Source organism: Solea senegalensis, unplaced genomic scaffold (genome assembly GCF_019176455.1).
Source record: "Solea senegalensis isolate Sse05_10M unplaced genomic scaffold, IFAPA_SoseM_1 scf7180000017714, whole genome shotgun sequence".
Classification (NCBI taxonomy): Eukaryota; Metazoa; Chordata; class Actinopteri; order Pleuronectiformes; family Soleidae; genus Solea; species Solea senegalensis.
The window spans coordinates 15,525-43,524 of record NW_025322504.1 but is presented as its reverse complement, the minus strand read 5'-3'; the positions used below and the strand labels follow the sequence as shown (position 1 = coordinate 43,524).

Sequence of the window (28,000 nt, the reverse complement as noted above, 5' to 3'; positions counted from 1 at the left end):
AGCTGCTTTATGTGATTGTATCAGACTGAGTCTGTGCTCCGGTCATGGAGGACGTACTGAACAAATATGTTTAATTAGGACGTGTCAGAATGGTCAGTTATGAGCTCTATGTGATCTTTTCTTAACAATTTGTGTGTTTGTACGTCGGTGAAATACGTCCCCTGACTAAATACGGCGACCGCTGGTCGCAGTCTGATGTGAAGTGGTGCGAACACACAAACACACGATCTGATACAGCAACATACAGTTTACTCAGCGCGCCGCTGGTGATCAGCGGTGGCGATCAGCGGTGCTGCACTCTCTGTGTCACCGCTGATCTTCTGTTCCTAAGTGTTTTTAACTGATTTACAGTTGGACAGTGTTCGGCTCGATCCTTATGTAGGACGTCTCTTCCTGTGACGGCACTCTCGCTGACATGTTGATATTGTCAGAGAGCTAGTGGAGGGAGGGGGAGACGAATAGAGCTGTAAAGCGCTGTAAAGAGGACAAATCAGAAACCCCCTGGAAGAAGTGGGTGTGTGTTTGCCTGTGTCTCATTTGCATATAAAGGGACCATGCACGAAAACCGAGCGTTCTGAAAGGGGCGGGTTTAGCAGGGTTATTGAACTACTATGATTCTTCATCCTTATGGTATTTTGACCAAAGCATGTCACTGACATGTTCATTAGGACACCAGGGAACTATTTAAATGGGGGAAATAGGGTATAATATGTCCCCTTTAATTCCAGCTAAAAATAACAACATAGTATATTTTCCAGCTCAGACACAGTGTTGAGACTGAATTATTTGTACAAGATTCTGATATTTATCATTTCATAGAGAATGGTATGCTCCAACTCCAACAAATGTTACATTTTTAACCAAAAAAAAATCAAAAACTTCACACAGCAACACAATAGATGAGATAAAATACAAAGTCTTTTCAACATCAAAGCATTCTATTTAAATCCAACTTTGATAAACCTGTGAAGTGTAAAGTTCATATTTGATGTGTCTTGCTGGGGGGGATGCTACTCACATATGAGACTTGTGGAGGGAGCACTACAAGAACTTAAATGTACTGTGTTTCTTTCTCCAAGTCTTTAAGGGTTTTCAGAAGGTGAGCAGGAGTGTGAAGATTTCAGTTGATCCTGAAAGACAAAAAATAGGATGTGTGATTACTTTTTACTTTTTTCACTTTGTAACATGTGCAGACCTGCCAACCTTGAAAATGTTTCTTGAGTAGCAACTTACCGGGGATTTCCATTTCCGATTACCTTTTGGTTTGTTTGTGTTAGTTTGGCTGATCACTCATAATTAATATGTATGTATCTCTCACATGCGTACTAATCACTTCCCCACTAACTTCTATGTCAGATATTCAACATACAAATAGACAATGAAGAAAATCATCTTTTTTTATATTGTATTGGATGTGACATCCTGGAAGAAAAATGTGTACCCAGATATCGAATGTTTGTTGATTTGAGAGGACTGGATGGTGATGATTTGAAGCCATAGTTGATTGGTAGGATAATCAATTTTGTTCAATTTCTTGAGGAATCTCATATGGCTGAAAATATATTAAAATGCATTAATAAATGTAATGGTTTCAGAAAGAGATCTGAAGGAAACATAATACATCATAAGCATAGAGGCTTATTTTGTGATGCAGTTTTTTGTTGGAATACCATTTTGTTTGCATGAATTGCAGCTGCAAGAAGAAGGAAAACAGTGAAGGAGAGAGTGGACAACCTTGCTTGGTGCCTCTCTGGAGGGTGAAGCTTGGAGAAGTTTGATCATTTGTCCTGACAGAGGCACTGAGTGACTGTAAAAAATTTCGATCCAGAAAATTTTCAGAAAAAACGTTTACTCTATCAAATGCTTTTTCTCCATCGAGTGAAACCACTGCTGCTTTAAGTTTATTGATTGTGCAGTAGTCTATTACATTTACTAATCTGCATGTGATATAGAATAGAATAGAATAGAATAGAATAGAATAGAATAGTCTTTATTGTCATTGTACTTTTACAACTTAAGTAATGGGTGCTCCCACAGAGCCACCATGCACCACAAAAAGATAAACAATGACAAAGAACACATGGGACATCATTAATGTAGCATCAACCGGGTGAAAAACAATACGGCAGATCAAAAAGTGGCATTCTCTGTGGAAAGTAGTGCAATATAAAAATATGGATATATATATACATATTTATATGTATATATAAATATACATATAACGTATATGTAACGTATTAGTAACGTTCAATATATATATGTATATACAGATATATATATATATATCTAGAGTCGGTCACGGCGCACCACCGGCGGAGGAAATTTCATGTCAAACTTATGTGTGTATAGAAATGACTGAAACATGACTAAAACTAATAAGCGTTTTAGTCCAAAAGACTAAAACTAAGACTAAATCTAGAATGGCTTCCAAAAACAACACTGCACAGTACACCATCCAGAGAAACATCCAGACCAGAGGAGAAAACTGCTGAACAGACCAGGAGCTGAGCTGCTGAGTGTTGAATACCAGAAAATGGAAGAGAGGTGATGCTTGTCCAAGAAAATAAACCTCTTCATCACTACAGCACAGTTTCTCTTACTGCACATGTTATTGGTCTTTGTATATTTGACTGCTTATAAAACTATTCAATTTAATCAACACATTTAATTATGATTTTCTGCTAAATGCAATAGCTTATAACATTTATCTTATTTGCTCTGTTTACATAGTAATGCTGACACCTATTGGTGATTTACTGGTACTACTGCCTTAACAATGACACTCGCAATGGATAAGATAAGGATAATTTAATAGCATTTAATAGAGCCTTGTAGTAACGTATAAATACAGTAATAAAAATCAAAAGATAGTCTGATAGACTGTTTAATATACGACACATGACTTATTTTGGCATACAAAGAACCAACTCAATGTAAAATGTGAATTAACTTTTATTAGTAACGTTGGTAAGTTTCAGATTTCAATTCATAAATACATCGATGGAGGGGGGGCCCAAAAAATACAGTCTGCCTAGTATAGTCCATTTATTTAATCCGGCTCTGGGTGTTATATATGGTAATATTACCATCTATTTCCTGGATGTTCACCAGTGATGTGATCATCCCCCCTCCTTTCCTCTTACTGCTCTCCACAATCCTGTCTGCCTGTATCAGCTGGAATCTGTCCAGCACGGTGACCGTGCCGGGATAGCCCAGTGAGGCATGTCTCCGTAACCAGCATGATGCTGCAGTGAAAGGATCCCTCTCATGCCGGGCCAGCGCCGCTAACTCGTCCATCTTATTTGGGAGAGATCTTAAATTTCCCATAATAATGGACGGGATAACAGTTCTGAAGCATCTCCTTCTCGCACGACGCTGGGCTCCAGCACGACACCCCCGTCGCCTCCTCCTCAGCCCATGGAGAAAATCAGGTCGCTCCTCGGGTAGCACAGATGTACAGTATAGTGGAGCGCTAACAGTTGATCCCTACTGTAAACAATAGAGCATAGTGCACTTGGTGCCCATGGTCAAATAATAAAAAATATATTGATGTATAGTACATGAACATAGAAAAACATAAACATGAAAAACACATAGGAGAATAAACCAACAAGAATCAACCAACCAAAACCAACAAGATATTCTTACTGTGATTTTACTGAGGGGTACACTATGGAGACATGCATTGATAGTATTATTATGTGAAATTAGTGACAGTATTAAATAGGTAATGAGAGGGGGAAAATCATTTCAGTGAAGGTTTAATTATGGATAGATCGTTTGGGTTTATTGAGGGGAGATATGTTTGCTTTTTGTGTGTTTGATAGAGCCAGGGAATTACCTCTTTGGCCTGGTATAACTGACTGTTAATGTAGAGCCATCAATAAACTTTCTTCAGTGTCCTGCTCCAGGATCTCTTTCGGAGCTGAAGTCCGTTTCCCGAAGTTCCCTGCCTCGGCTCTTGACCAACTCCTTATGTTAAGTGTTCAAACATGACAACAATCGGAAGTTCCAGTCGTTTTCCTCCCAGGCAGTGCGCCCAGTGGAAAGAGTTCTTTTTGACTGTGTCTGCCGGAAGTCTCAGCTGTTTCCCTATGAAGTTCCATACTGTCGCTTCTGTATCCTATTTTTTCCTGTTCTTCCTCTTCCTGTTTTTTTTCTGGGATCCCTGAGAAAACCAGATTGTCCCTCATACTGCGTGCCTTCAGATCAGTAATTGTGTCCTACATGTGATTATATTCCTCATTGAGAAATCTTGTTCGGGTTTTTTCCGATCCTTTCAGGGAGTAATTTTCAGCCGCAAGCAGGGACACATGTTGCTGTCTAAACTCCAGGGATTCTCACAGCGAATTGGAATTCTTTGTGCAGGATTTCTACCAGGGAAAACTCCAGGCGACTAATCCTCCAGATCCTCCAGTCTCACCTTTTTGCCCTTTTCCGCTAAGAAAGGAAATGTGAAATATTTTTTCTTTTTTCCCACTTAATTTGAAATTAGTAGGCGATGTGGAGATGTTTGGGCTAGATGTGCGCCACCATGTTTGATTTTGAACAAGTCTCACGCAGTCTCGTACCACATGCTACCCTATTTTAGAAACTGTTAACAAAGACACAGCCGACAGGCTGCAGGCGTCTCCCATGTGGCAGCCTGATGCAGCAGCTCTCGCTACTTTCATCAGGGACATCAGGGTCTCAGACATGTAGCATTTCTAAGTGAAATTGTATACATATATTTATATATCTATCTATATATATATGTATAAATATAAAAGTATATGTTTGTTTTGTTTGGCAGATTTTTCAAGATATAAAATCTAAAAATTAAATGTTACAACTAAAAGTAGCCTCCAGACTATGCAACGATGAAACCACATTAACTGCAGCAACAACAAAAACAGATGACGGAAATATGACTACACTAGTGTAAGGACAAGAAATGATAACAGAATAAGCCACCCCCCCTCACTATATATTTTTTATGTTATTTCAAATGTTAAGAGGTTATAATGTCCAGTTTCTTATGTATTGTATATGTATTGGTCTGTGAAGCAGTGTAGCTCACAAAAATAGTATCAGTGCTCCAGCTTCAGTGATGAGAAGTATCACACACAGAGAGGTGTGGTTTCTCCTTTTGGCCACAGGGTGGAGTATCTGCTAAAGTGAGGACTGCTTTTCCTTTGTTTTTGATTGACATGTAAGTGGCAGGCTCGACTCAGAACTCCATGGGAGACGTACTTGATTCCTCCCGGTTTCGTAGCGATAGCAGCGTGCCAGAGTAATTTATAAATCTTTTTGTGCTGAGGACTATCTCAGCTGTTGTTGTTTTTTTAATGAAATTTGACTGGTCACTCAGAATAATGTATGGGAGATGGGCTTTTGTGATGGTGTAATAGCCAGCTTTCGCAGTTCAAGTGCCCAAATAGGGGGTGTTTTGTTTGTGGCTACTGACACCTTGTTATACGTTAAAATGTTAGATTACTTATTTCTTCTTTATTCTTCCCTTTTTCTATGGCGACATTGGGTTGTATATTTGGATCTCTACGTTTCTGACTAATGTATATGCAAGAACTCAAGATTTGCCCAGTCCTGTCTATAATAATGACTAAGCTACACATAGCTAGCTGAAATATAAATGGTCTTAATGCCCCCATTAAGCGTTCAATGTGTCTTGATTGGCTGAAAAGACACAAGGTGGACGTGGCCTTCATTCAAGAATCCCATTTTAAACACTCTGATAAACAACGCCTGTCGAACCGTTATTATTATACCTCAGCTGCAGCTACTTTCGGCTCTAAAAGCCGAGGGGCCCTGGTGGTGTTGAGGCACAAACTATCCTTAACAAGAAGTGAGGATGGTTGAAATGCTTATATTAAAACAAATATATATGGTCAGAAAATGTCTGTGGATATATGCCACTAATCAATTTAGTCCACATTACACAATTAGCAAGACGTTATGTGACCTGCAGGATTTTTCAGTTATTATTGGCGCTGACATGAATGCTGCCCGTGATCTTTTACTCGATAGATCTAGTGCATCATCTCAACATATTCCTCCTTCTACAGTCACCTTCCAAGGTTTAGTTGACGATTTCAGTCTCACAGATCTATTTAGAGCTATAAATCCTTCGCCAAGACAATATACTTTGTATTTGCGCAGACAAAAATCGTATTCAAGGATAGATCATATATTAGCTTCTGCAACTTTATATAAAAATGTATGCAGAGCTATACTAATCTGAAATTTCAAAAGATAAAACTACAGTAAGTGTGAAACCTATTTACAGGATTTAGAGCAGGGGTGTCAAACTAATTTTTGTCTGGGGGCCACATACAGCACAATTTGATCTCAAGGGGGCCGGACCAGTAAAAATAGTAAAATAATAGCATAATAACCTATGAACAAGAACCCCTTTGTTTTTTCTCTTTTGTTTTACATTTACTGAAGGATAATTTTACAAAACATGAAATTTCTTGAGAAATATAAGTGCAATTTCAACAATATCATGCCTAAATTTACTATTTACACAGCACACTGGATCTATAAAGGCACAAACATTTAGTCATGGGTATCTGGAGCATTTGACATTACGTTTAGATTAGTGTGAAATTTTAACAAATTCATCCTGTGGGCCGATTGGACCCTCTGGCGGGCCGGTTCTGGCCCCCGGGCCGTATGTTTGACACCCCTGATTTAGAGCTTCCTACGCTTCAATGATAAACACGAATGGTGTCATATAAAACAAGTTTAATTTATCACGCTCATGCCGACAGGAGTGCCCGTTAAGCCTTTTCTTTTTGTTTTGTCATTACAGCCCCTCGCACAGAAAATTTGTCAACACCCAATCATTTCATACCACATGTGCAAAATCAGCTCCCAATCGCTGTTACAGCCATATCATTGCCTCATATTTTGGGCACCTTTGACAAATTTAGCTCTCTATCTGGTGATAAAATCAATTGGACAAAATCTGTGCTTCTCCCTTTGAACTCTAAATTGAATTTGAGCTCACTACCTCAGTGTATCCCAGTGGTCAAACACTTTAGGAACTTGGGGGTGGACATTTTTCCTTCATTAACTAATACTGCCAATAAGAATCGTCAGGGCATCTATAATAACATTGAGGCCGATCTCAATAGATGGTGACATTTGCCAAAATCACTGCAAGCTTGTGTGTCACTTGTGAAAATGGGTATTCTACCACGCATACATTTCTTTTCTTCCATGCTGCCTTTACCACCCCCAATTGATTACTGGAAGAAAGTCCACTCTTTGGTCTCTAAATTCACATGGGGAGGGAAACGGCCACATACAGTTGTGCTCATAAGTTTACATACCCTGGGAGAATTTATGATTTCTTGGCCATTCTTCAGAGAATATGAATGATAACACAAAAACCTTTCTTCCACTCATGGTTAATGGTTGTGTGAAGCTATTTATTGTCAAACAACTGTGTTTACTCTTTTTAAATCAAAATGACAAAAGAAAGTACCCAAATGACCCTGATCAAAAGTTTGTTACCCCAGTGACTTTGACCTGATAACATGCACAAAAGTTGACACAAACAGGTTTGAATGGCTAATCAAGGTTCCCATCCTTTCCTGTGACCTGTTTGGTTGTAATTAGTGTGTGTGTGTAAAAGGTCAGTGAGTTTCTGGGCTTCTGACAGACCATTGCATGTTTCATCCATGTTTCTGGATTCTTAGGCATGGGGAAAGCAAAGGAATTGTCAAAGGATCTGCGAGAAAAGGTAATTGAACGGCATAAAACAGAAAAGGGGTATAGAAAGATATCCAAGGAACTGAGAATGCCAATCAGCAGTGTTCAAACGCTGATTAAGAAATGGAAAATGAGGGATTCTGTTGAAACCAAACAGGTAGACCAGCAAAGATTTCAGCCACAACTGCCAGGAAAATTGTTCGAGATGCAAAGAAAAATCCACAAATAACTTCAGCTGAAATACAGGACTCTCTGAAAAATTGTGGTGTGGCTGTTTCAAGATGCACAATAAGGAGGCACTTGAAGAAAAATGGGCTGCATGGTCGAGTCGCCAGAAGAAAGCCATTTCTGCGCAAATGTCACAAAGTATCCCGCTTACATTACGCCAAACAGCAGAGAGACAAGCCTCAAAACTTCTGGAACAAAGTAATTTGTAGTGATGAGATCAAAATTGAACTTTTTGGCCACAACAATAAACGTTACATTTGGAGAGGAGTCAACAAGGCCTATGATGAAAGGAACACCATTCCTACTGTCAAACACCGAGGTGGATCACGGATGTTTTGGGGATGTGTGAGCTACAAAGGCACAGGGAACTTGGCCAAAATTGATGGCAAGATGAATGCAGCATGTTATCAGAAAATACTGGAGGAAAATTTGCACTCATCAGCCCGGAAGCTGCGCATAGGACGTTTGTGGACATTCCAACATGACAATTATCCAAAACACAAGGCCAAGTTGACCTGTCATTGGCTACAGCAGAACAATGTGAAGGTTCTGGAGTGGCCATCTCAATCTCCTGACCTCAATATCATTGAGATCTCAAACGTGCAGTTCATGCAAGACAGCCCAAGAACTTACAGGTACTGGAGGCTTTTTGCCAAGGAGAATGGGCAGCTTTGCCATCTGAGAAAATAAAGAACCTTATCCACAACTACCACAAAAGACTTCAAGCTGTCATTGATGTTAAAGGGGGCAATACACGGTATTAACAACTGGGGTATGTAAACTTTTGATCAGGGTAATTTGGGTACTTTCTTTTGTCATTTTGATTTAAAAATAGTAAACACAGTTGTTTGGCAATAAATAGCTTCACACAACCATTAACCATGAGTGGAAGAAAGGTTTTTGTGTTATCATTCATATTCTCTGAAGAATGGCCAAGAAATCATAAATTCTCCCAGGGTATGTAAACTTATGAGCACAACTGTATGAAGTTAACGATGCTTCAACAACACAAAACACAGGGCGGTCTTTCTGTGCCTAATTTTAAGTACTATTTTTGGTCATTTGTTTTGAGACCACTTACAGATTGGCTTAACCCTAATTCTCGTCCTTGTTGGAAATCTATAGAAGAGAACCTAGCATCTCCACATAGACTAGAGGATCTGATTTACTCCGTTGTCCCATTGAAACGAGTAAACAAGCTTACGGTTTGGTCCCATAATGTGTTTCATCCTATCAACATGGGTTAGTGCTGAGAAGGAATCTAAAAGTACATGAAAATGGCACCTGAATAGTCCACTCTTTAACAACTACTCCCCACTCAGTGGGGGGGTTCCCATTCTTATGACCGGACTGGAGTGTTAGGGGTATTCCTGTTTAAGCTGATGTATATAACGTGAATGGGCTTTGTGACTTCAATGATTTGAGACTGTCTTATCAATTGTCTGGAACATCTTTATTTCTGTACTTTCAACTATGATCTTCTATGAATGCATATGGGGTGCCCGCAGTTCAAACACCCTGGATAAAACCTTCCCACGTGACAGTCATCGGAACTCGCTGTGAAACAAAACAGCTGTGTAGGCGGATCCCATTTCCTCGCACAGCGCGGAAAATAACCACGATTTGACAGGTCTTGTTTTGATGTAGTTTACAGTGGCAATGATGTCTGTCATTACATCATTCAGCTCGTGACTCAGCTGTTTAGACACTAGCGCCTCTCGGTGTATCATACAGTGTGTCCACTGCACATTGGGGGAGACACGCTTGATTGGCACTTGCAGCCCTCCTCGTCTCCCAGCCATTGCCTGAGCCCCATCTGTGCAGATACACACACAGTCCTCCCATTTCTGATCAGCTTCTGTCAAGTAAGTGTCAGTAATTTTGAACAACTCATCTGCAGTAGCTCTGGTAGTTACATGTTTGCAGAAAAGCAAATCCGCCCTCAAATCTTTGCCATCAATGAATCTGACATATTGTGGCAGGATGAGGAAAGGCGGAGACGTAGGTGAGTTTCACACACCCCATACAGCAAATATATATATCACAGAACCACCCCTTACCAAGAAACCAACTGGGTGAGAGAACACACCCCTGAGTGCCCGCCACACAGCCCCCCCCGAACACCCAGAGGGAAACCCCAGGGTAAGAATTAGTACCTCACAGGAGGCTTAACAAGTCTGCCATAATGGTTACGCTACCCCACGTCCGAAACCACAGGGGGGGCAACGGGCAGGAGAGACACCGACCACAACAGGGTCCAACGTAGGACACACAGCTGGAGAGGACACAACAGGGGCCTTGGAAGGGGGGCGAGCCCGACAGGGAACCCGGGCCGGTAACACCTCTTCACCGGCCATGAAATGACCCGGCTTGAGTCTATCCAACGAAACACACTCTCAACGGCCGCCCATATCCAGCACGAAACTTTTAAAACCCGCCTCTAGCTCCCTAAACGGGCTATTGTAAGGAGGCTGGAGGGGCGACTGGTGAGCGTCATGCCGCACAAAAAAAAAAACGGGCCGTCCCGAGCTCAGCAGGCACAAACGACCGAGGAGGAAAGTGGTGAAAACGTTCACACAAGCCGTTAGGCTGAGGATGGTACGGTGAACCTGCGTGCTCGGAGACTTTGCCAGTGTAGACCAGAGGTCCGAAACGAACTGAGCGATCCTGTCAGAGGCGATGTTCAACGGGGAACCGAAACGCTCGACCCAAGCAGAAAGAAACGCACGTGCCACGTCCGCGGATGTTGTGGAGGACAGAGGAACCGCCTCTGGCCACCTGGTGGTCCAATCCACCATTGTGAGCAGGTGCGTGAAACCCTGGGAGGGAGGTAGAGGTCCCACCAGGTCAACATAACAACAACAAAACGGCTAGTGTGTTGGTGAACTTTAGCGCGCCACACACGTGGCTGCCCACTTCTTGACCTCTTTGCGCAGGCCAGGCAAGACAAACTTAGACGCCACCAACCTCACCGACGCCTAGACTCCTGGATGAGAGAGTGAATGAACCATATCGAAAACTCGACGGTGCCAAATGACCGGCATGACCGGCTGGGGCGGCCAGTTGAGACATTGCAAAGGAGGGCGGGACCACCATCTTGCACCACCGCCTCCTCCAATGTGCGACCGGTACTGGTGGACCTAAGCGTAAGGATATCCGGGTCACCAGGCTAATCGGCAGCCATAGCGGAAAAATCAACCCCAAGATGCACAGGACACACCAGCACCCGCGACAGGGTTCGCTTTACCCACCACATGCTAAATGTCCGTCGTGAACTCGGAGATGGCTGCCAAGTGGCGCTGCTGGCGAGCAGACCATGGCTCAGTCACCTTCGCCATAGCAAACGTAAGCGGTTTGTGGTCGACATAAGCCGTGAAAGAGCGACCCTCCAGCACGAAACGGAAATGGCGGGTAGCCAGGTAGAGCGCTAACAGTTCCCGGTCAAAAATGCTGTATTTGCGCTTGATGTCTCGCAAACTACGGCAAAAAAACCACGAGAGGCTGCCATGCACCAGCCACACGCTGCTCGACCACCGCCCCCACAGCCACGTCCCACGCATCAGTTGTGAGAGCAATGGACGCCCGAGGCGCAGGATGCGCTAGGAGCGCCACGTTTGCCAGGGCAGACTTAGCCCCGTCAAAGGCCTGAATGCGTTCAGGGGTCCAGTCGACCTAGTCGTTGGCCTTTTTCAGTCTCAGGGCCCCGTATAGTGGCAACAGGAGGTGGGCAGCACGAGGTAGGAAATGGTTATAGAAGTTCACCATGCCCAAAAACTCCTGAAAGGACTTGACCGAGACCGGACGGGGAAAATCCGCAACTACTTGCACCTTAGAAGGCAAAGGACCCGCACCCTGTGATGAAATGCGATGGCCCAGGAAATCAATCACCGGCAGTCCAAACTGACATTTTGCTGTGTTGACAATCAAGCCATGTTCATCGAGGCACCGGAAAACTCGCTTAAGGTGCGACAGGTGCTCATCAGCCAAAGGGCTGGCCACCAAAATGTCGTCCAGATAGACGAAAATGAACGTCATGCAGCACCGAGTCCATCAGCCTCTAAAATGTTTGTGCCGCGCCCTTGAGGCTGAAAGGCATGCGCAGGAACTCGAAAAGCCCGAATGGCTTATTCTCCGTGGTTTTGGCTACGTCCTCTGCATGCACGGGAACCTGAAGATAATCCTGAACTAATCATTTCTGTTTCCTTTCCTGCTGAGCTTATGCAGCTGCCTGTCATCATGTGGCGAAGGAAGGTACTGCATGAAAATGAACGAACGAACCACTCAGTTGAGTCACTCCTGAACTAATCATTTCTGTTTCCTGTTCTGCTGACTGAACTTATGCAGCTGTCTGCCATGTGGCGAAGGAAGGTACTGCATGAAAATGAACGAATCACTCACTGAGATGACTCATTACTCCAGAGTCATATAAAAGATTAGTTCATTTTGAACGAAACGGTCACGAACGACACATCACTAGTCGAGGCGCCATGCACGCGCGAAAACCAGTGGACCGATAGTTGGAATGAAGTGTTTTACGCCGTGCTTAGTAACCGCTGTAGAAAACGTGGGGGTTGTTAAAGACGGAAAATCTGCCAGTAAACACTGAAAAACATCACCCGATGCCGAAAAGTTAGCATGTGTTAATTTTTTCAAACCATTAGCACACAGAAAATCTGCCCCCATAATGGGAACTGTAATGGAGGCTAACACAAAGTCAAACTGAAATTTGCGTCCATTGAAACAAACAGTCACAGACCTGGTACCAAATGTGTCGATAGAGGAGCCGCTGGCCGCACTCAACCGTGGGCCGCTGCCATGGGCTGACAGGTCCGCTGTTGCTGTGGAGAGAAGACTCTTCTGGGAGCCGGAGTCCACCAGAAACCGTCCACCTGACAGGGAGTCTTTAACAAACAGCAGCTCCTCTCGATCACCGGCGCCCAAAGCTGCTACTGAGCGCCGGCTCCGCCGTTTCCCTGTGCCTCGAACGCACACGGAGGAACGCAACACCGAGCCGGGAGAGTTACTGTAGTTTTCAAGACAAGGCGCAGCAAAAATAATAATAATAAAAAAAAAACAAAATCGATCAGCCCACCGGGAAAACTCCTGGTACTCCTAATGGCCAGTCCCCTGGTTCGGGCTTAAAGACCCGCAGGTCGGGTTGTAATTTTCAGGCCCGTTGAGAACTCTACTACTGGGACAGGAGGTCAAGAGGTCGAAGTACGGTCCGGTTAAAGGTTATCGTGCCCTCTCTGTGGTAATTTTGATGCAGAAAATACCTAACTCACCACGGTGGGGATATAGTTAAAATAGAGGATCCAAAACAGCAGGAAGTCGAGCAAATAGCCTAAGGGAATGGGCTACTGAAGCTCAGAAAAAAAAGGGGGCCCTTGTAAAAACATACAAAGTAAATGTTGTGTATAAAATATAAAAGTATATGTTAAATGTTGTAAATATTATTGAAAAAGAACATGTTAGGTGTTTTAATATTATTAGGGCTGTCAATCGATTAGAAAAAAATTAATTAACCAATTAATCGTGATTAATCACAACAACAAAAAAACCTGAAGCTTAGAAAATATATTAATTTATATAAAATTATGGAATGAATGTATCATTAACGGCATTAATTTTTTTAACACGTTAAATTATTTAAATTTGTCTCCAAAATTAAGCTTCCATCCTGTGACTAGTCAGGAGAGAATGTGAGGCACAACACAGCCCATCATCACCAGGTCAGAGCATCTACAGAAGCAGTCCCAGTCACAATCACATGCTCAGTTCAGTAATTTTAAGTTAAGTTTTCGATATTTGAAATGTTGGTTACTGATGTGTGTTGTTTTTTCAATGGTGGTTGCATTTCTAATATTAATATTTTAATACAATGTAGTTCCATCGAAGGAGGACACAGAAGCCTCTGATTCTGATGAAGATGTTGGTGAGCAAGAAGAGCCAGACCCGGAGCCAGCTGTGTCCAGCGTAGGTGTGTGTGTGAGTGGGTAACTGTGTGTAAGTGAGTACCAGAGAGAGAGCATTTTCATAATTTTTGTAAAAATGATGTCATCATTGAAAAGTTGTGTTTTACATTTTGTACATTGTTAATAAACTGCAAATTAGACACACAAATCTGATCTCCTGTGTGCTTAGTATGTACATTTTAACATTAAGAAACTCAGATTGCAATTCATTGGTCGAGAAACAATTTCATTGTTATAGTCTGTGGACCCCCTGATATAGCCTTGCGGTGAGATTCACATTAATGCAGCTTTCAGACAAGCCGAATCTGATTTGATACAAGCAATGCAACTCCTAAAAGAAGTAGCCATAGTCAAATGTGCAGTGCACCAGACACTGATAGCACAAGGAAACAATCTAGCTGATGAGGCAACCAATTTTGTGCTGTGACTGTACCCCAATAACTGATAGAAGTTCCGAACAATGTCCCAGAAGCAGAAAAACACCTCTGGGTCCAAATAACATCCCACATGCAGTGTTGTAGAGAAGGTTTTTCAGGGCTCCTCTACACATTTGAGATATTTTGGTCATCTACCCAATATTTTAATCAATTTTCCAGTGTTATAGCATATATATCTCCATCTGGGATCCTCAGGATGACAAAAACTAAAGCTGAAAAGGGAAGCTGCAGGAGAAAGCCTCAGACAGTCAACCACTCCCGCAATTAGCAGAGCTAATGACTCCGAGATGCAGGTGTGAGGAGCGGCTTCATCTACCCGGCTCAGGTATTTTCTTCCCCGAAGGATGTGGAGAATTTTGGTGAAACTTTGGCTTGAACACTAATTACCCATCCACCGACATAGCATACTATGGTATGTGACTTTTACTTTGCTTGTACACCAGCCGAGACATTTTCATGACTTTTGTAAGTCGCTTTGGATAAAAGCGTCTGCTAAATGACATGTATATATATACATGTGTGCTTGTGTACTGTATATATATATATGTATATATATATATGTACTGTATATATATATGTATATTTTGTTGTTGTTTTCCACACACAGTTTCCCTCATTAGTGGAGAGGGAGCAGGGATCCCTGTGTTAACTTAGTTGCCGTTTAGTGGTTCCTGTATGGTCCGGCAGCTCCTAAGTGAGTATGTGGGGTTTACAATCACACTTTGTTTGGGAAAGTGGGACGGGGGTGGAGGGTGACTGCTACTCTCCCAATTAGATATGCATCCTAGTTTACCTCTGTTAGGTTGGGGCCTCACTTTTACTAGTTGGAATGTGCGTGTGCTGTGTTCAAGAGAGTGAAGTAAAATGGCCGATTTATCTTGGTAACTGGCTACATCTACTCATGTCACACTCCTCAATGTATATGGTCCAATTTTTTATGACACAGCCTTCTTCCGCAAGATATTTAACTTACTGCCTGATGTGAGGACCTATTGTAATTGTAGGAATTATTAGTTATTATTAATGTGCAGCTGCCCAACCAATCAGGTTAAAAGTTGATACATGCACCTTTGCCAGAAAAGTTTGTCTTACAGTAATAACACCAGGATACAAAGTCCACTGAGGAGGATTTTTATCTATCACCTCCAACCCCCACAAGTGCGAGTTATCTTGCATGCAATAGCTTGCAATGAATACATTGATGATTTCTTTAACATTAACTCTGTCAACAAGAAAAATTACTCTAAACACTGATATAATTCCTTCAATACACACTATGAAACACAATGAGCAGAGTCAGTCACTTCACAAAGGCAGCATTTGTTACTACTGGGATCAGTGGGACTGAAGTTAGTCACCGGGTAGATGGATTAACACAGGGATACATGAATCACATTCTGACCTGTGTATTAACTTCCAAATGTTGTTTTTTCTGCAGGTTGCTCCTCTGTGCCTTCTACTGGAGCTGTGGGATCCAGGAAATCTGGGTGCTGGAGTTCCTTTAGGTATTTAGGTGGGGTGAGAACATGTGTGGAACCTACAGAGGACAAAAAGATGTTGTCCCCCAGGGGGAAATTGTGTTAATTAATTGTATTCATCATAATATGTATTAAAATTACTCTAAAAGAGCGAATTAGTGAGAGTTGGCAAATGCAAGCCCATTATTTGTTTTCAAAATATGCTGATGCTTCATAGCATGAAACATATGTCAATTCAATGTCAATGTTTTTATAGGGATTATACTGTGGAGCCAGAACAGTCACAAAAGTAATAAATGCACACCAACAAGAATAAATGCACAAAAAGGATTTGCAAATATATTTGGGGATTTATATATATGTACATGTGATTCAAAACACAAAAACATTTTCAATGCACATAAAAATATTCCATAAATAAATACAAAAAAACCCACATGTAAAAGGTTAGATTTATAAAGATATTTGTGATGCAAACACAAATATTTCTTGTTTTCAGAAATGTATTTGTAAATGTAAATGTATATATATATTTCATATATATATTGTCTGCAGATAATCAGATGTCTCACTCCTTGATCACCAATCACATGAGTGCCTGCCTACGAGGGTGTTATAAGACTTCATTAAAGCGCAAGCATGTGACCAGAGGCTGGATATAGATCATGTAAGAACTGGATAGAGCACTGCCCCTTTGGCTCCGTTCAGTCATATGGAGTTGCTCCCTCAGCGGCCCATAGAGCATGCGCAGTAGAACAGCGAACGGCATGATGGGAGTATGCTACTAACGTGTGCTAGTACATTTCATGAATACTGATGGCACGTTTGCTTCAAGCTTTAAACTGACAGTCAAACAGGCAAAACAGGCAACTGACTGGCAAAAGTAAGCTGAAAAGTATAATGACGAAATTAAAGGTTAAAATTATCAATTTAATGGTGTTGGAGAGCCAATTGATCGAGGCCAATGTAGAAAGAATTACAGTCGTAATTGGAGATAGCCTGGAGCTCATTTCCCCAGTTTAAAAGTGCTGTCCAAAATTACACCATGTTTCCTTGTGACAGAATGAGTTAAACAGGCCAGTGGGTAGGTAAGTGTACATAGGTGTTAAAAACTTTTTCTTCTGTGCTGAACTCACCAATTAGGGCCTCCCACTTTCCATTGGCCTGGGTGACCTCATACACGCAGCGCATCTCACTATATGTCATCCCTCCAATGATAAAGATGATGATCCTGGGTCCTGTCTTCATCTCTGTGGGACCTCTGTTCTTGTGCCAGTTACCATAGCGAGCACTGGATGGTGAGAAAAATAGAAAGTATTTAAGTAAAACACTGAATGGTAGTGAGTCAGTAGCAGTAGTTTTAAATTTTTATTCAAAAACAAAAAATTAAATTACATAGATCCAAGGCACTGGCACTACACCTTCAAAGAATAGATTCTGTACATGCTAACATGCTGCAGTAATATATTGTGTTACTTAATGTTTCACAAGTGATCATTGCTCTCTGGACACTCAAAATTGACAATAGGTGTGAGTGTGTGAGTGAATGGTTGTTCGTCTCTATATGATGACCCTGCAATGGACTGGCGACCTGTCCAGGGTGTGCCCCACATTTTGCTCTGTGTCAGCTGGGATTGGCACCAGCAGCCCTGTGACCCTCATGTGGAGTATAAAGTGGTTGACAAAGAAGGAATTGGTAAATGGAATAACAGAATTAAATGTACACTGTAAAAAAAGAAAACTATGAAGTTATTTACAAGAAATGTGAACACAGTAAAGATGAAAAAAAACTTCAGTAGACAAAAGTTCTGTACAGATCACTTCAGCACCTGAAGTGAGCTGATTGTACTCATACCCATTGTAAGTCGCTTTGGATAAAAGTGTCTGCTAAATTACATGTAATGTATCCCCCACGCTATATGGGAGCTCTCTTCATATAACACTTTTTAAAAATCAACTGAAAACCTGTCTTAAATTTAACCAACATTGCACTCATTAGAAGATAAGCACATGAAAAACATGGATGTCTCTGTATGTCACACTTGTTGAATGTAATTTGTCACTTTGTCTGTTGTGCTGTTGATATTTATGAAATGTACTAATGTCCTTTTTTTTATTATTATTATTTACTAATGTACATGTCTTTTATTGGCATCTCCACACCTTTGCCCAGGGACTACAGTTGAAAACTAGCTTTGCAGCTAGGCACTTTTACAGAAATGTTCATAAATATGCATTGTCCCTGATTCAAATAAATAAATATGTGATTTGGTGCTATACAGATAAAAAAATATTTGATTTGATTTACACACCTTGATGGAGCACTGGCTTTGGCAGATGTTTGACGTTGGGAAATGTAAGGGTACTGTTTGAGGTCAAGTTTATCTTCAATAGCATCCTGTGGGAAAACGAAACAGTCTCATTTATATTATTGATCAAACACACCTTATAAAGCCTCATTCTGAAAGGACATTAGTATAAACATTTCAAATATTATTCACTGATCCTTCACCCCCCGATCTCACCCCCCATCTATCACAAGCTTTTCACCACAGCCCGTTCTAACTCATCCTGATCCCACACTCCAGTTCGTACTCCCTTCACTGGCTTCCTGTAGCTGCTCGCCTCCGCTTCAAGACTCTAGTGCTTGCATTCTATGCTACAAACGGATCCGGTCCAGCCTTCATCCAGGACATGATCAAAACCTACACCCCAGCCCGCCCACTCCGCTCTGCATCGGCAAACCGGCTTGCTGCCCCCTCACTGAGAGGACCGCAGAGGCATTTGCAGAACTCAAGACTGTTCACTGTCCTCGCTCCCAAATGGTGGAACAAGCTCCTCATCGACATCCAGACAGCGGAAAGCCTCCACTTGAAGCTCTTACTTAGCTCTTATCTGTACCCAAATATTTAAATGCACTTATTGTAAGTCGCTTTGGGTAACAGCGTCTGCTAAATGACATGTAATGTAATGTATGTGTTGTGGGGGATGCCGCGGTGGCCTGGGTACGGGCCCTACCTCGTCGGGGGTGGGGGCTGTGCTCACTGGGGGTCTAGGTCTGATACTGAAAATAACTAGTACCGTGTGCGGTTCTGAACAGGTTCGAGCTCGAGGAGGCGTGGACACACACCGCTCGTGGTACTAGTTGAAATTATGATTCCTTTAAAAAAAAGGTGACACCTTGATGAAAGATTGTAGTACTTTGAGAAACATTTAAAGTATCAGCTCTAGATCCATCTCTAGTAGTAAAAAACAACAACAGCACTATCACCAACAATACTGTGTAATCATACTGTCACAAGAGAATCACCTCAATGAGATCCTTGACCAGAGGAGTCCACCTGGAGAGTTGGTAGGTCTGCTCACTGACTCTTTCTTTACGATCCAGTTTCTTGACCTTCTTGGCGGTACCCTGTGAAAAAAACATCATAGTGATCTGTGTGTCGCGTGTCCGCATCAAGCCAGATGTCAGAGTATTGTATATTTATAATATATAAAATTCTTCTGTGCTTGCTACTTAGTTGAGGGAATAATTCTTATCTGAACCCCCGTTTCCATTTTTAGGAAAATCCCTTTGATCTAAGCAAACGTGTTTGAGTTAAAATTGGCTTAAAACATGCTGTGACAGTCTCATGCTAGTGCTGAGTGACCAGCAACAGGGCATGACACAGTAAATGATCTTTCACCAGAAAGAGCTGCTCTATTAGTAAGTTTTTTTCATGAAAACATATAAGGGCACAAACAATATTCTCTCTGATGAGCTGCTGTTGTATTCTGGTCTCGGATATGCCGGCATGGTTTGGCAATATATATCAGTCAAGATTTGCTCCAGCAATCTCAGCAATCATATTTTACATATAACCTCTTAAATGCCCTTTAAAAGCCAGTTGTGCCTATATCTAATACATTGCTATCTAACTGTATCTGGGATCTGCCTTGTCCAAGGTGAAAGAGTGTAAAGCTTTTATTAATGAGACACTGAGGTTATAGGTCAGGACAGCTCACCTCAGAGACAACAGCTACCCCCATGTGAGCCATGTTGGAAATTATGTCACTGTCCTCTGGTGGGATGTTGGCATGCTGAAGGAGCTTACAAAGGTTCTCCTCTGTCACTCCTGACGCACACACACACACATAGTTATTCATAGTTACAAATATGATGCCAACACAAAAAACTGACAATCACCATGCAAATAATATGATCTGACACCAGAATTCATAAGTACATTAACATACAAAAATAATGTTTTTAAAAGAACCAAGAAAAAATGAGTTTTGTTAATTAAAACCTGACAACTGTTATATATCTGCTCCTGGTCTCTCTCTTCTGTCTCCACTTTGCATCCCTCTTTTACTTTCTCTTCCCCTTTTCTGTCCCCCACCTCTCCTCTGTCCTGTCTGTTTCTTTCACCCCAACCAGTCAAAGCAGATGGCCTCACATTTTTGAGCCTGGTCCTGTCAGAGATTCTGTCAGAGTTTTTTTCTCTTCACTGATGCCTAGTGCTTGCTCATTGTGTGAACTGTTGGGTTTCTCTTCTCTCCATAATATTGTTAACAGTAATGATTCTGACATTCATTTGTATAATAGGAACAGTTTCTACAATAATCATTAACAACCACATTAAGAAAAGGTAACTGTATCAGTTTGAATTTATTTTATAATGTAGCGGTGTGTGTGTGTGTGTATGTTTGTGAGGACGCTAATCTGTGTATGTGTGCAGGTAACTAACCATTCTTAAGGAAGATGTAGAGCAGGATGATGCGGATCTTGTCAGAGACACTGACGTTGGCATCTAGTAGAATAGGGACAATGAGCCGCATGGGATCCTTGATTTTCTCTCCTTCTGCATCTGTGCCCATTGCCAAATCCTTCAACAGCAAAGGACAGATAAGGCAATAGTCAACATGCATCCCAGTAGCTTTTTTTTTTTTTGTAACCCATTACCTAGGACATGTAATATGATTGACTGCATGCCTCGTAGTGTCGTATAGATTTGCTGTGCATAGGACGAGTCTGTGATACTGGGCCTGTAGTTATTCTTATTTTTGTGTTTCTAACAATACACTTAATTAATATTAATACATTAAATGTGTACAATAGGTACAGTTTTTATAGTAATCGTTAAACAACCACATTAAGAGAGGGTAACCAAGCTTACAACAGCTGCATCAGTTTAGTTTTATCTTATAATGTAGTGGGATGTGTGTGTGTGTGTGTGTGTGTGGTGTGCGCGCGTGTGTGTGTGCGCACATTTCTGTATATGTGCAGGGATTGTCATTAGATGTTGGAATCTGATTTGGGGACTGAGCCACGTCTAGGATGCCTAGCAGTCGCACAGGCCAGGTGAAACCTGCAGCCACCACTCTCAGGGTTAGCTACGCATCCACCCCACAGAAAACCAGACGGAGGGATGCGTGCAAGAGCTCCCCCAACCCAGGCAGGAGCTCTTGCACGGAGCTATATATAAGGAGCTCTTATATAGTTCAACAAGTGTTCATCTTGGGATGCAGCATAAACCGTCTCCAATGTTTTTATGTTCTGTTCTAGTTGTGATTCCAGTAAATTGTCTTTCTTCTTTTTAAATGAGGAGTAGGAGGTTATTCATATTTTTCGCTTAAATTGAAATTAGTAGATGTGGAGATGTTTGGGCTAGATGCACACTGCCATGATTGTTTCTGCCAGCATAATGATGAATTATTGATGGCTATGACATGTTAGATCATTGACTTTAGTGAATCAACCAAATTCTTTCCAAATAGAGCTACTGAAGCCATCTAGTGAGAATTCTTGTATTTTTTAATATCCCAATGTGCATCACAAAAAAACAACTGCAATGTCCTGAAGGGACTGTCCATAAGCATATTTCATTTAATTTGTAAGTAATAAATTGAGGTTTCTCTCATTTACCTGTTCCACACGACAAAGTTTGTCCACAGTGCCCTGGTACCGGTTCATACAATCCTCAGCCAGGTGGAGGTGAGTTGAATACTAACATTCAGAGAAGAGAATAGCTGTTCTCAAAATCTCAGATGATCAGCTGCAACTTGCATCAAAATGAGTAATGTCGAGCATCTTGTGAAATTACACTTTGGTTTGAGCTTAACAAATAAGTAAAAAAAAACTTTTGGCACATCAGCACCACATTAGCATCAGGACTTGATTGTGGAAAATATTGTGCCACCTTGTTGGCAATCTATTACTCACACATAGTTGAAATCTGTTTCATACCATAGTCGAGCATTTTAAAACAATTCTACAGTCTATGTTTTCACCTCAACCTCATGGTCCTGACTGTAAGTGTGCAGTAACCTACCTTACTAAGCTCTTTCTGATACTGAGGCATCTTCTTTAACATCTGAGACAATTCCTTCATGGTGGTCTGAAAAACACAAATGAGGGACACAAGTTATTTATAGTGGACATGACAATCCTATTCAATTATTTTGATAAAACTCGATATTGGTAGTTGCACCAGTGTCGTTGTTTTTTTATTATAAACTTCAACAATTTAACTGGGAATGAAGATAGACGAAAGGCAGTGAGTCTGAACTGTGGTACCAAGTTTACTCTAGTGGATTCTTTAGTCCTACAAACATTGTCACTGTTTGGACATAAATATCATCTGAGTGGCTGCTGAATTATGAATAAGTTATACACTAGGGAAACACTAGCCTTTTCGAGGACTTTACAGAACTAATTCCCTCAAATTCAAGAACTGAATGACCTAACACAGCTCAAGCTAGAAATATTGTCTTCCCTCCTGTGTTCTCTTTCTCTTCTTGCTCTATGGTTGTTTGTCTTGTTTCCCTGTCTGTGTGAGAGGGTGTGTTTGTGGGAGTGGCTGTTGCTTTTTCCTCCCTGCAGGCTAAGTGGAGAGTTCCTTTAGCAGTGTCTCATTTCAGGGTCTAGATCAGGGGTGTCAAACTCATTTTTGTTCAGGGGCCACATACAGCACAATTTGATCTCAAGTGGGCCGGACCAGTAAAAATAGCAAAATAATAGCATAATAACCTATGAACAACAAGAACTCCTTGCTTTTTTTCTCCTTTTTACATTTAATGAAGGATATTTTTACAAAACATGACATTTCTTGAGAAATATAAGTGCAATTTCAACAATATCGTGCCTAAATGTACTATATACACATTACACTGGATCTAAAATGGCACAAACATTTAGTCACAGGTATCTGGAAGAATAAATATTGTATTTGACATTACGTTTAGATTGTAATCGTAGTGTGAAATTTTAACAAATTCATCCTGTGGGCCGGATTGGACCCTCTGGCGGGCCGGATCTGGCCCCCGGGCCATATGTTTGACACCCCTGGTCTAGATCCTGTGAAGTGTGGATTCGTCCGGAAGTTGTCACAGCACTGTGCCGTGGGCTGTAGTAATTGCCACACGAATTGTTGACTCCTTTTCAAATGGCCAACAAATGAAGCTGACGTTGACACGTTTCTGAAGGATACATTTGTGTATCCTTCACAGCAGAGGCTATCCCAGAAACTGTTTGCACTTTATTTTTTTTTAAACTTTATTAAAACAACATACATATGGATTCTGTGGAGCCTGGATAATTGTAAACCAAACACAAATGCAGAAAAGAATAAATAAATGAAATAAACTCTAAAATAATAAGATTAAAAAAATAAGATATAATCATGATTTATTTAGATATCATTTCAAAGCTTGTTATCCAAGTAATTTCAGCTGATGATTCATATTGTTGAATTTTCTTTTTTTTTCTGAATTAAAGAGAAGTGTTAAGAAGCCTGTTCTTACATATTACTGTTACTATTGTTGTAGAAATAATGTCTGTAAGGAAAATTCCATCTTTTCCATTTTGACACATGACATTTACTCCAGTATTACATGAAATATTTACAAAATAATAACTGGAGGTATAAAATGGTACAACTCAAAAATTCCCTGAATACTACTACTATTAGGGGCCACACGGTGGTGTAGTGGTTAGCACTCTCCCCGTTCTCCCCGTGTGTGCGTGGGTTCTCTCTGGGTTCTCCGGCTTCCTCCCACAGTCCAAAAACATGCAATGTGGGGATTAGGTAAATTGGACACTCTAAATTGACCATAGGAGTGAGAGTGAATGGTTGTTTGTCTCTAGTTGTGTGTGGCCCTGCGATGGACTGGCGAACTGTCCAGGGTGTACCCCGCCTATCGCCCGATGTAGCTGAGATTGGCACAGCACCCCCCGTGACCCTCTGGTGGAGCGGTTAGATGATGACTGACTGACTACTACTATTAGTTGTATAACTGTTAAATGTGTTGTATAACTGTTAAATGTCAAATACCAGATGTTTCGGCTAATTAGAGCTTTGAGGGGCAGAAAAACTATGATTCAGGACTTTGGGGGCACTTTGGGGGCAGTGTTTAGCCTCTCGTGTGCAGCATGCCAGAATTTAATAGGAGAAGAAGAAAACCCTGTTAACCTCAGCTGCACACTTCACAGGATCCAGAACCTAAAATGAGACACGACTTGTGTCTGTTTCCCTCCTCCAGCCTCCACCTCACCTGCTACTTATCTACTTGATTACCACCATCCATCTGCTTAAAGAGGCCATAGCCTGGAAATGCCAATTAAAGGTGACATAGAATGCTTGTATCACACATATATGTTAGTTATGAAGGTCTACTTACATATATTAAGTTGTTTTCATGATTAAAAACCTCCTAATCGCTGCAAACGAGCCAATCAAAATATCTCCTCACTGACGTTCTCGTCAGCCGAGCTGTTTCAGACCAAAATAACACCCCCAGAATGTGGACTGTGTTGTGATTGGCCAGTCAAAGAGAGCTTTCCCACTGTCCTGTGATTGGCCAGGTACCTAGAAGTGACGTAATAGATAGGCCAGCTCTCAGATACACAGCTCCCCCTCTGGCACGGTGAATGCTCTGCATCTCAGCAGCTACAACGAGAGTAGTTCTTCTTCTTCTGCGGTTGAATGTACGCAACCGGATGTGCCCGGACTAGTGCCCGCACCAGGAGGTGCTACAGTGGTGAGAGGAGTGGTAAGGATTTCTGATGACGACATCAAATTAAGGAAGTGCCGATCCGCTTCGCAGAGCCCAGGAAAACAATACAACACTATTTTCTCAGCAGTGGCTAAACTGTTTGTTCTGAAACCTTAGGGTTTCATAAACGAGGTTATGACGCAGATACACACACAAACGCAGCGTTAATTGGAGCTTCCGGTCTATGTGGGCTTTAATGCTGGGTTTTTGTGTGTATCTGCGTCATTACCTCGTCTATGAAGCTCTAAAAGTCCATAACAATCAGTTCAGCAAAAATCAGTATTATTGTTTTCCTGAGCTCTACAAAGAGGCAAGGCACTTCCGACGACTAATAACGTCACTGGCGAATCTCACTACTGTATACAACAGCACTTCCTAGTCCGGGCACATCCGGTGATGTACTTTCAACTGTAGGAGAAGAACTACTCTTGTTGTAGCTGCTGAGTGTATTGGTTGAGAACATGTCCAAAAAACCTTCAGTGAGTGTTTGCTCTGTTCTGGGTTGTGATAAACAATACCAGATTCTCTACAAGCTCCCTGCCAATGAGCAAAGAAAAGCTCAGTGGATATCTTTCATATTTGATAGGAATATCCCTGCTACATTTCCCAAATACCTCCATGTAATGCAGCTGTTGGAGAAAATCAGTCTAAAAATAATGAAGTTAATAATAATAATATTCTTATAAATGTACCCTGTTTTGTATATCTTTATAAATGTAAACTGCTTTTGTATTGTTCCACAATGTTAGTGTGCTGCAGATAGGAGCATCTGAAAAAGTTCACTTACAGGCCATGAAAAGTTCACTTGGAGGCCATGTTAGCGTGTTAACTGTAAGGACTGGCACCTGCAAAATCAATTGCAGGTGCAATTTGTTAAATATATAGATATCGCCATTAAGGTCAGCAACACAACAAATTTAACAAAGCATCGGAACATGCACGGCATCAACCTCAGAGCAGAAAGTTGCTCAGTATTTGAATGTAAGAAGAGCGGAGTGCAGCCATCCACCTCCTCTCAACCACAGCTGTACTGTAGATGTTACAGAGCCCGTGAGGCCTGATTTAAAATCACCACCACCAGACTCCGCTTCATACATGTTGAGTACAGAGTGCTGACGGCACCGTGTCTGGGATTTCAACAGGTATGTTTACGTGTTGTATATTTGTTTACTTAAGTTAACGTTACTGCAGCGTAATATGTGCTTAAACTGGGATCCATGTAACACTAACTTAAGATATTAGTGTGTCGTTTTATATTATGGCTATATAGCTAACTAACTGAAAAGCTAACTGAATATAGACAGTAAGTAACTGATAAAGTTTAACCTGTTAAAATCTATTGCATCGGCTGTTAAACAGTTCACTGTTATGTTTATCTTACAGTAGCCTCTGAACCTGATGTGAGGAGGACAAGGAGTGCCACAGTCACAACTTTATTGTTAAAGGTTTGCTACCCTTTTCTACAGTGGAGGTGAGTAAACTGTTGCTATTGTTGACCAGTTAAGCCTAGGTTATCTCAGCCTACATTATGGTTTTTGAGTAATAATAATACAACCATGTTATTGTTATGTTTTGTGTTCTAATGTCGAAAAGACATTGATTTTACCTCTGTAAGTTTCTTTGAGATCCTTAGTGAAAATGACTTGTCACTTGTTTGCAATTGTTGTTTTTGCACTGAAAATAATTTGTAGTTAATTTCTTTTAATGCATTGAGTGTAAAAATGCCAATTCTGAAAAATTAAAACTAAGGATGGATTTTTTCCTTAATGAGTAATATAATCTTCTTTTTTTTTAAATGATATTATATAACTGGTATTGAAAAAAGTATCAATAAGGAACCAGTATTGAGATGAAAGTATTGATATTAGTACCGGTATCGAAAAGTTTGATACCTAGCCCTAACCTGACAACGGCATTACTCAATGTTTTGATAATTGCTAGCAGTGCATCCACCTTTCCAGAGGGGGAGCTGCGGGTCTCCCACCATCTTAGTTTTTCCATCCATTATCTACCATTATTTATCCTCCACCGGAGAGTCACAGGGGTTGCTGTGCCAATCTCAGCTGACATGGGGCGATAGGCGGGGTACACCCTGGACAGTTTGCCAGTCCATCGTAGGGCCACACAGAGAGACAAACAGCGATTCACTCTCACATTCACACCTATAGTCAATTTAGAGGGACCAATTTACCTTATCACCTTAGTTTTTATTTTGGAAAAATAAAAGGACTTTTTTGTTTATATTCCTACCCAGTGTTTGGTGTCTGCATGTTGGGGTTTTATTCCTGCCTGGTGCTTAGCGTAACAAATGGGAGGGCAACATGTAAGCGCCGCTTCACCCATGGCGTCCACTTCCATTGATTTGCAGCATGCTCTCTTCTGGTCAGTCAGGGGCGAGTCAAGTAAATAAATTTTTTTTGGGAAAAGCAACAGTTGTGGTGGACATTATGAGCTCATATCATCAATATGCAGTATTAATTCCTTTTTTATATGTACTCTATTGCCTCGTGTGAGATTTTCTGTCTTTTACTTCTTCTGTCTTTTATCCATTATTCTGTACAGAACTTTGGTCCACTGTGTTTGTAAAGGGCTTTACAAATACAATTGGATTGGATTGGATAATTTCAAAATATAAGTGGTTGTTTTAATATAATAACAATAAAAAAAAAAAACATATTTATAATGCAAAATTAATCTATTAATTTAAACATATACAAATGACTCGTTGCAACTTGATATTGAAAAAATAGGGGCATGGAAGTTGTCTGCTGCATGTTTAAAGTAAAAGTAAAAATTAAATCAAAGTAGAGGACAACTAAACTAATCTTTGTCTCTGCTTTTGTATTTGAGAAGCACATTTTGTCGAGCACAAACACAGATCCTGCAAACATTGCAGAGGGACAGTGTACTTTACCTTTTCTCCAGTGTTCATCTTTTTGCTGGCAGAAAATTCTTTCAGAGAGCCGGTCACAGCCCTGTGCAAATGAATAAGAATCAGAAAAGCAGGTAACACAAACTGTGGAATTCTATGTGCAGATGCCTAACATTAAGAATGATACTGTGACAGCTTTGTAACAGAGCTTTAGGGTTTTTCTTTATCATACAAGTTATCATCCTAACATCCTGCCTC

The 28,000-nt window shown here is 41.1% G+C and overlaps 1 protein-coding gene across 1 annotated transcript in view; it reads right to left on the bottom strand.

Annotated features, from left to right (window-relative positions):
* Window positions 1-693: 693 nt before the first annotated feature.
* Window positions 694-28,000, bottom strand: part of LOC122764856 (syntaxin-binding protein 1-like) — a 33,385-nt gene continuing 6,078 nt past the window's right edge. Inside the window, exons 6-15 of the mRNA XM_044018816.1 lie at window positions 27,785-27,845; window positions 22,149-22,214; window positions 21,743-21,823; window positions 20,565-20,703; window positions 19,840-19,949; window positions 19,145-19,246; window positions 18,147-18,232; window positions 16,971-17,125; window positions 15,759-15,893; window positions 694-1,130 (exon numbers count right to left, since the gene is read on the bottom strand). Of these exons, the coding sequence (XP_043874751.1) occupies window positions 15,766-15,893; window positions 16,971-17,125; window positions 18,147-18,232; window positions 19,145-19,246; window positions 19,840-19,949; window positions 20,565-20,703; window positions 21,743-21,823; window positions 22,149-22,214; window positions 27,785-27,845 (928 nt within the window). The 3' untranslated portion in view covers window positions 694-1,130; window positions 15,759-15,765. The remainder of the gene's footprint in view (window positions 1,131-15,758; window positions 15,894-16,970; window positions 17,126-18,146; window positions 18,233-19,144; window positions 19,247-19,839; window positions 19,950-20,564; window positions 20,704-21,742; window positions 21,824-22,148; window positions 22,215-27,784; window positions 27,846-28,000) is intronic.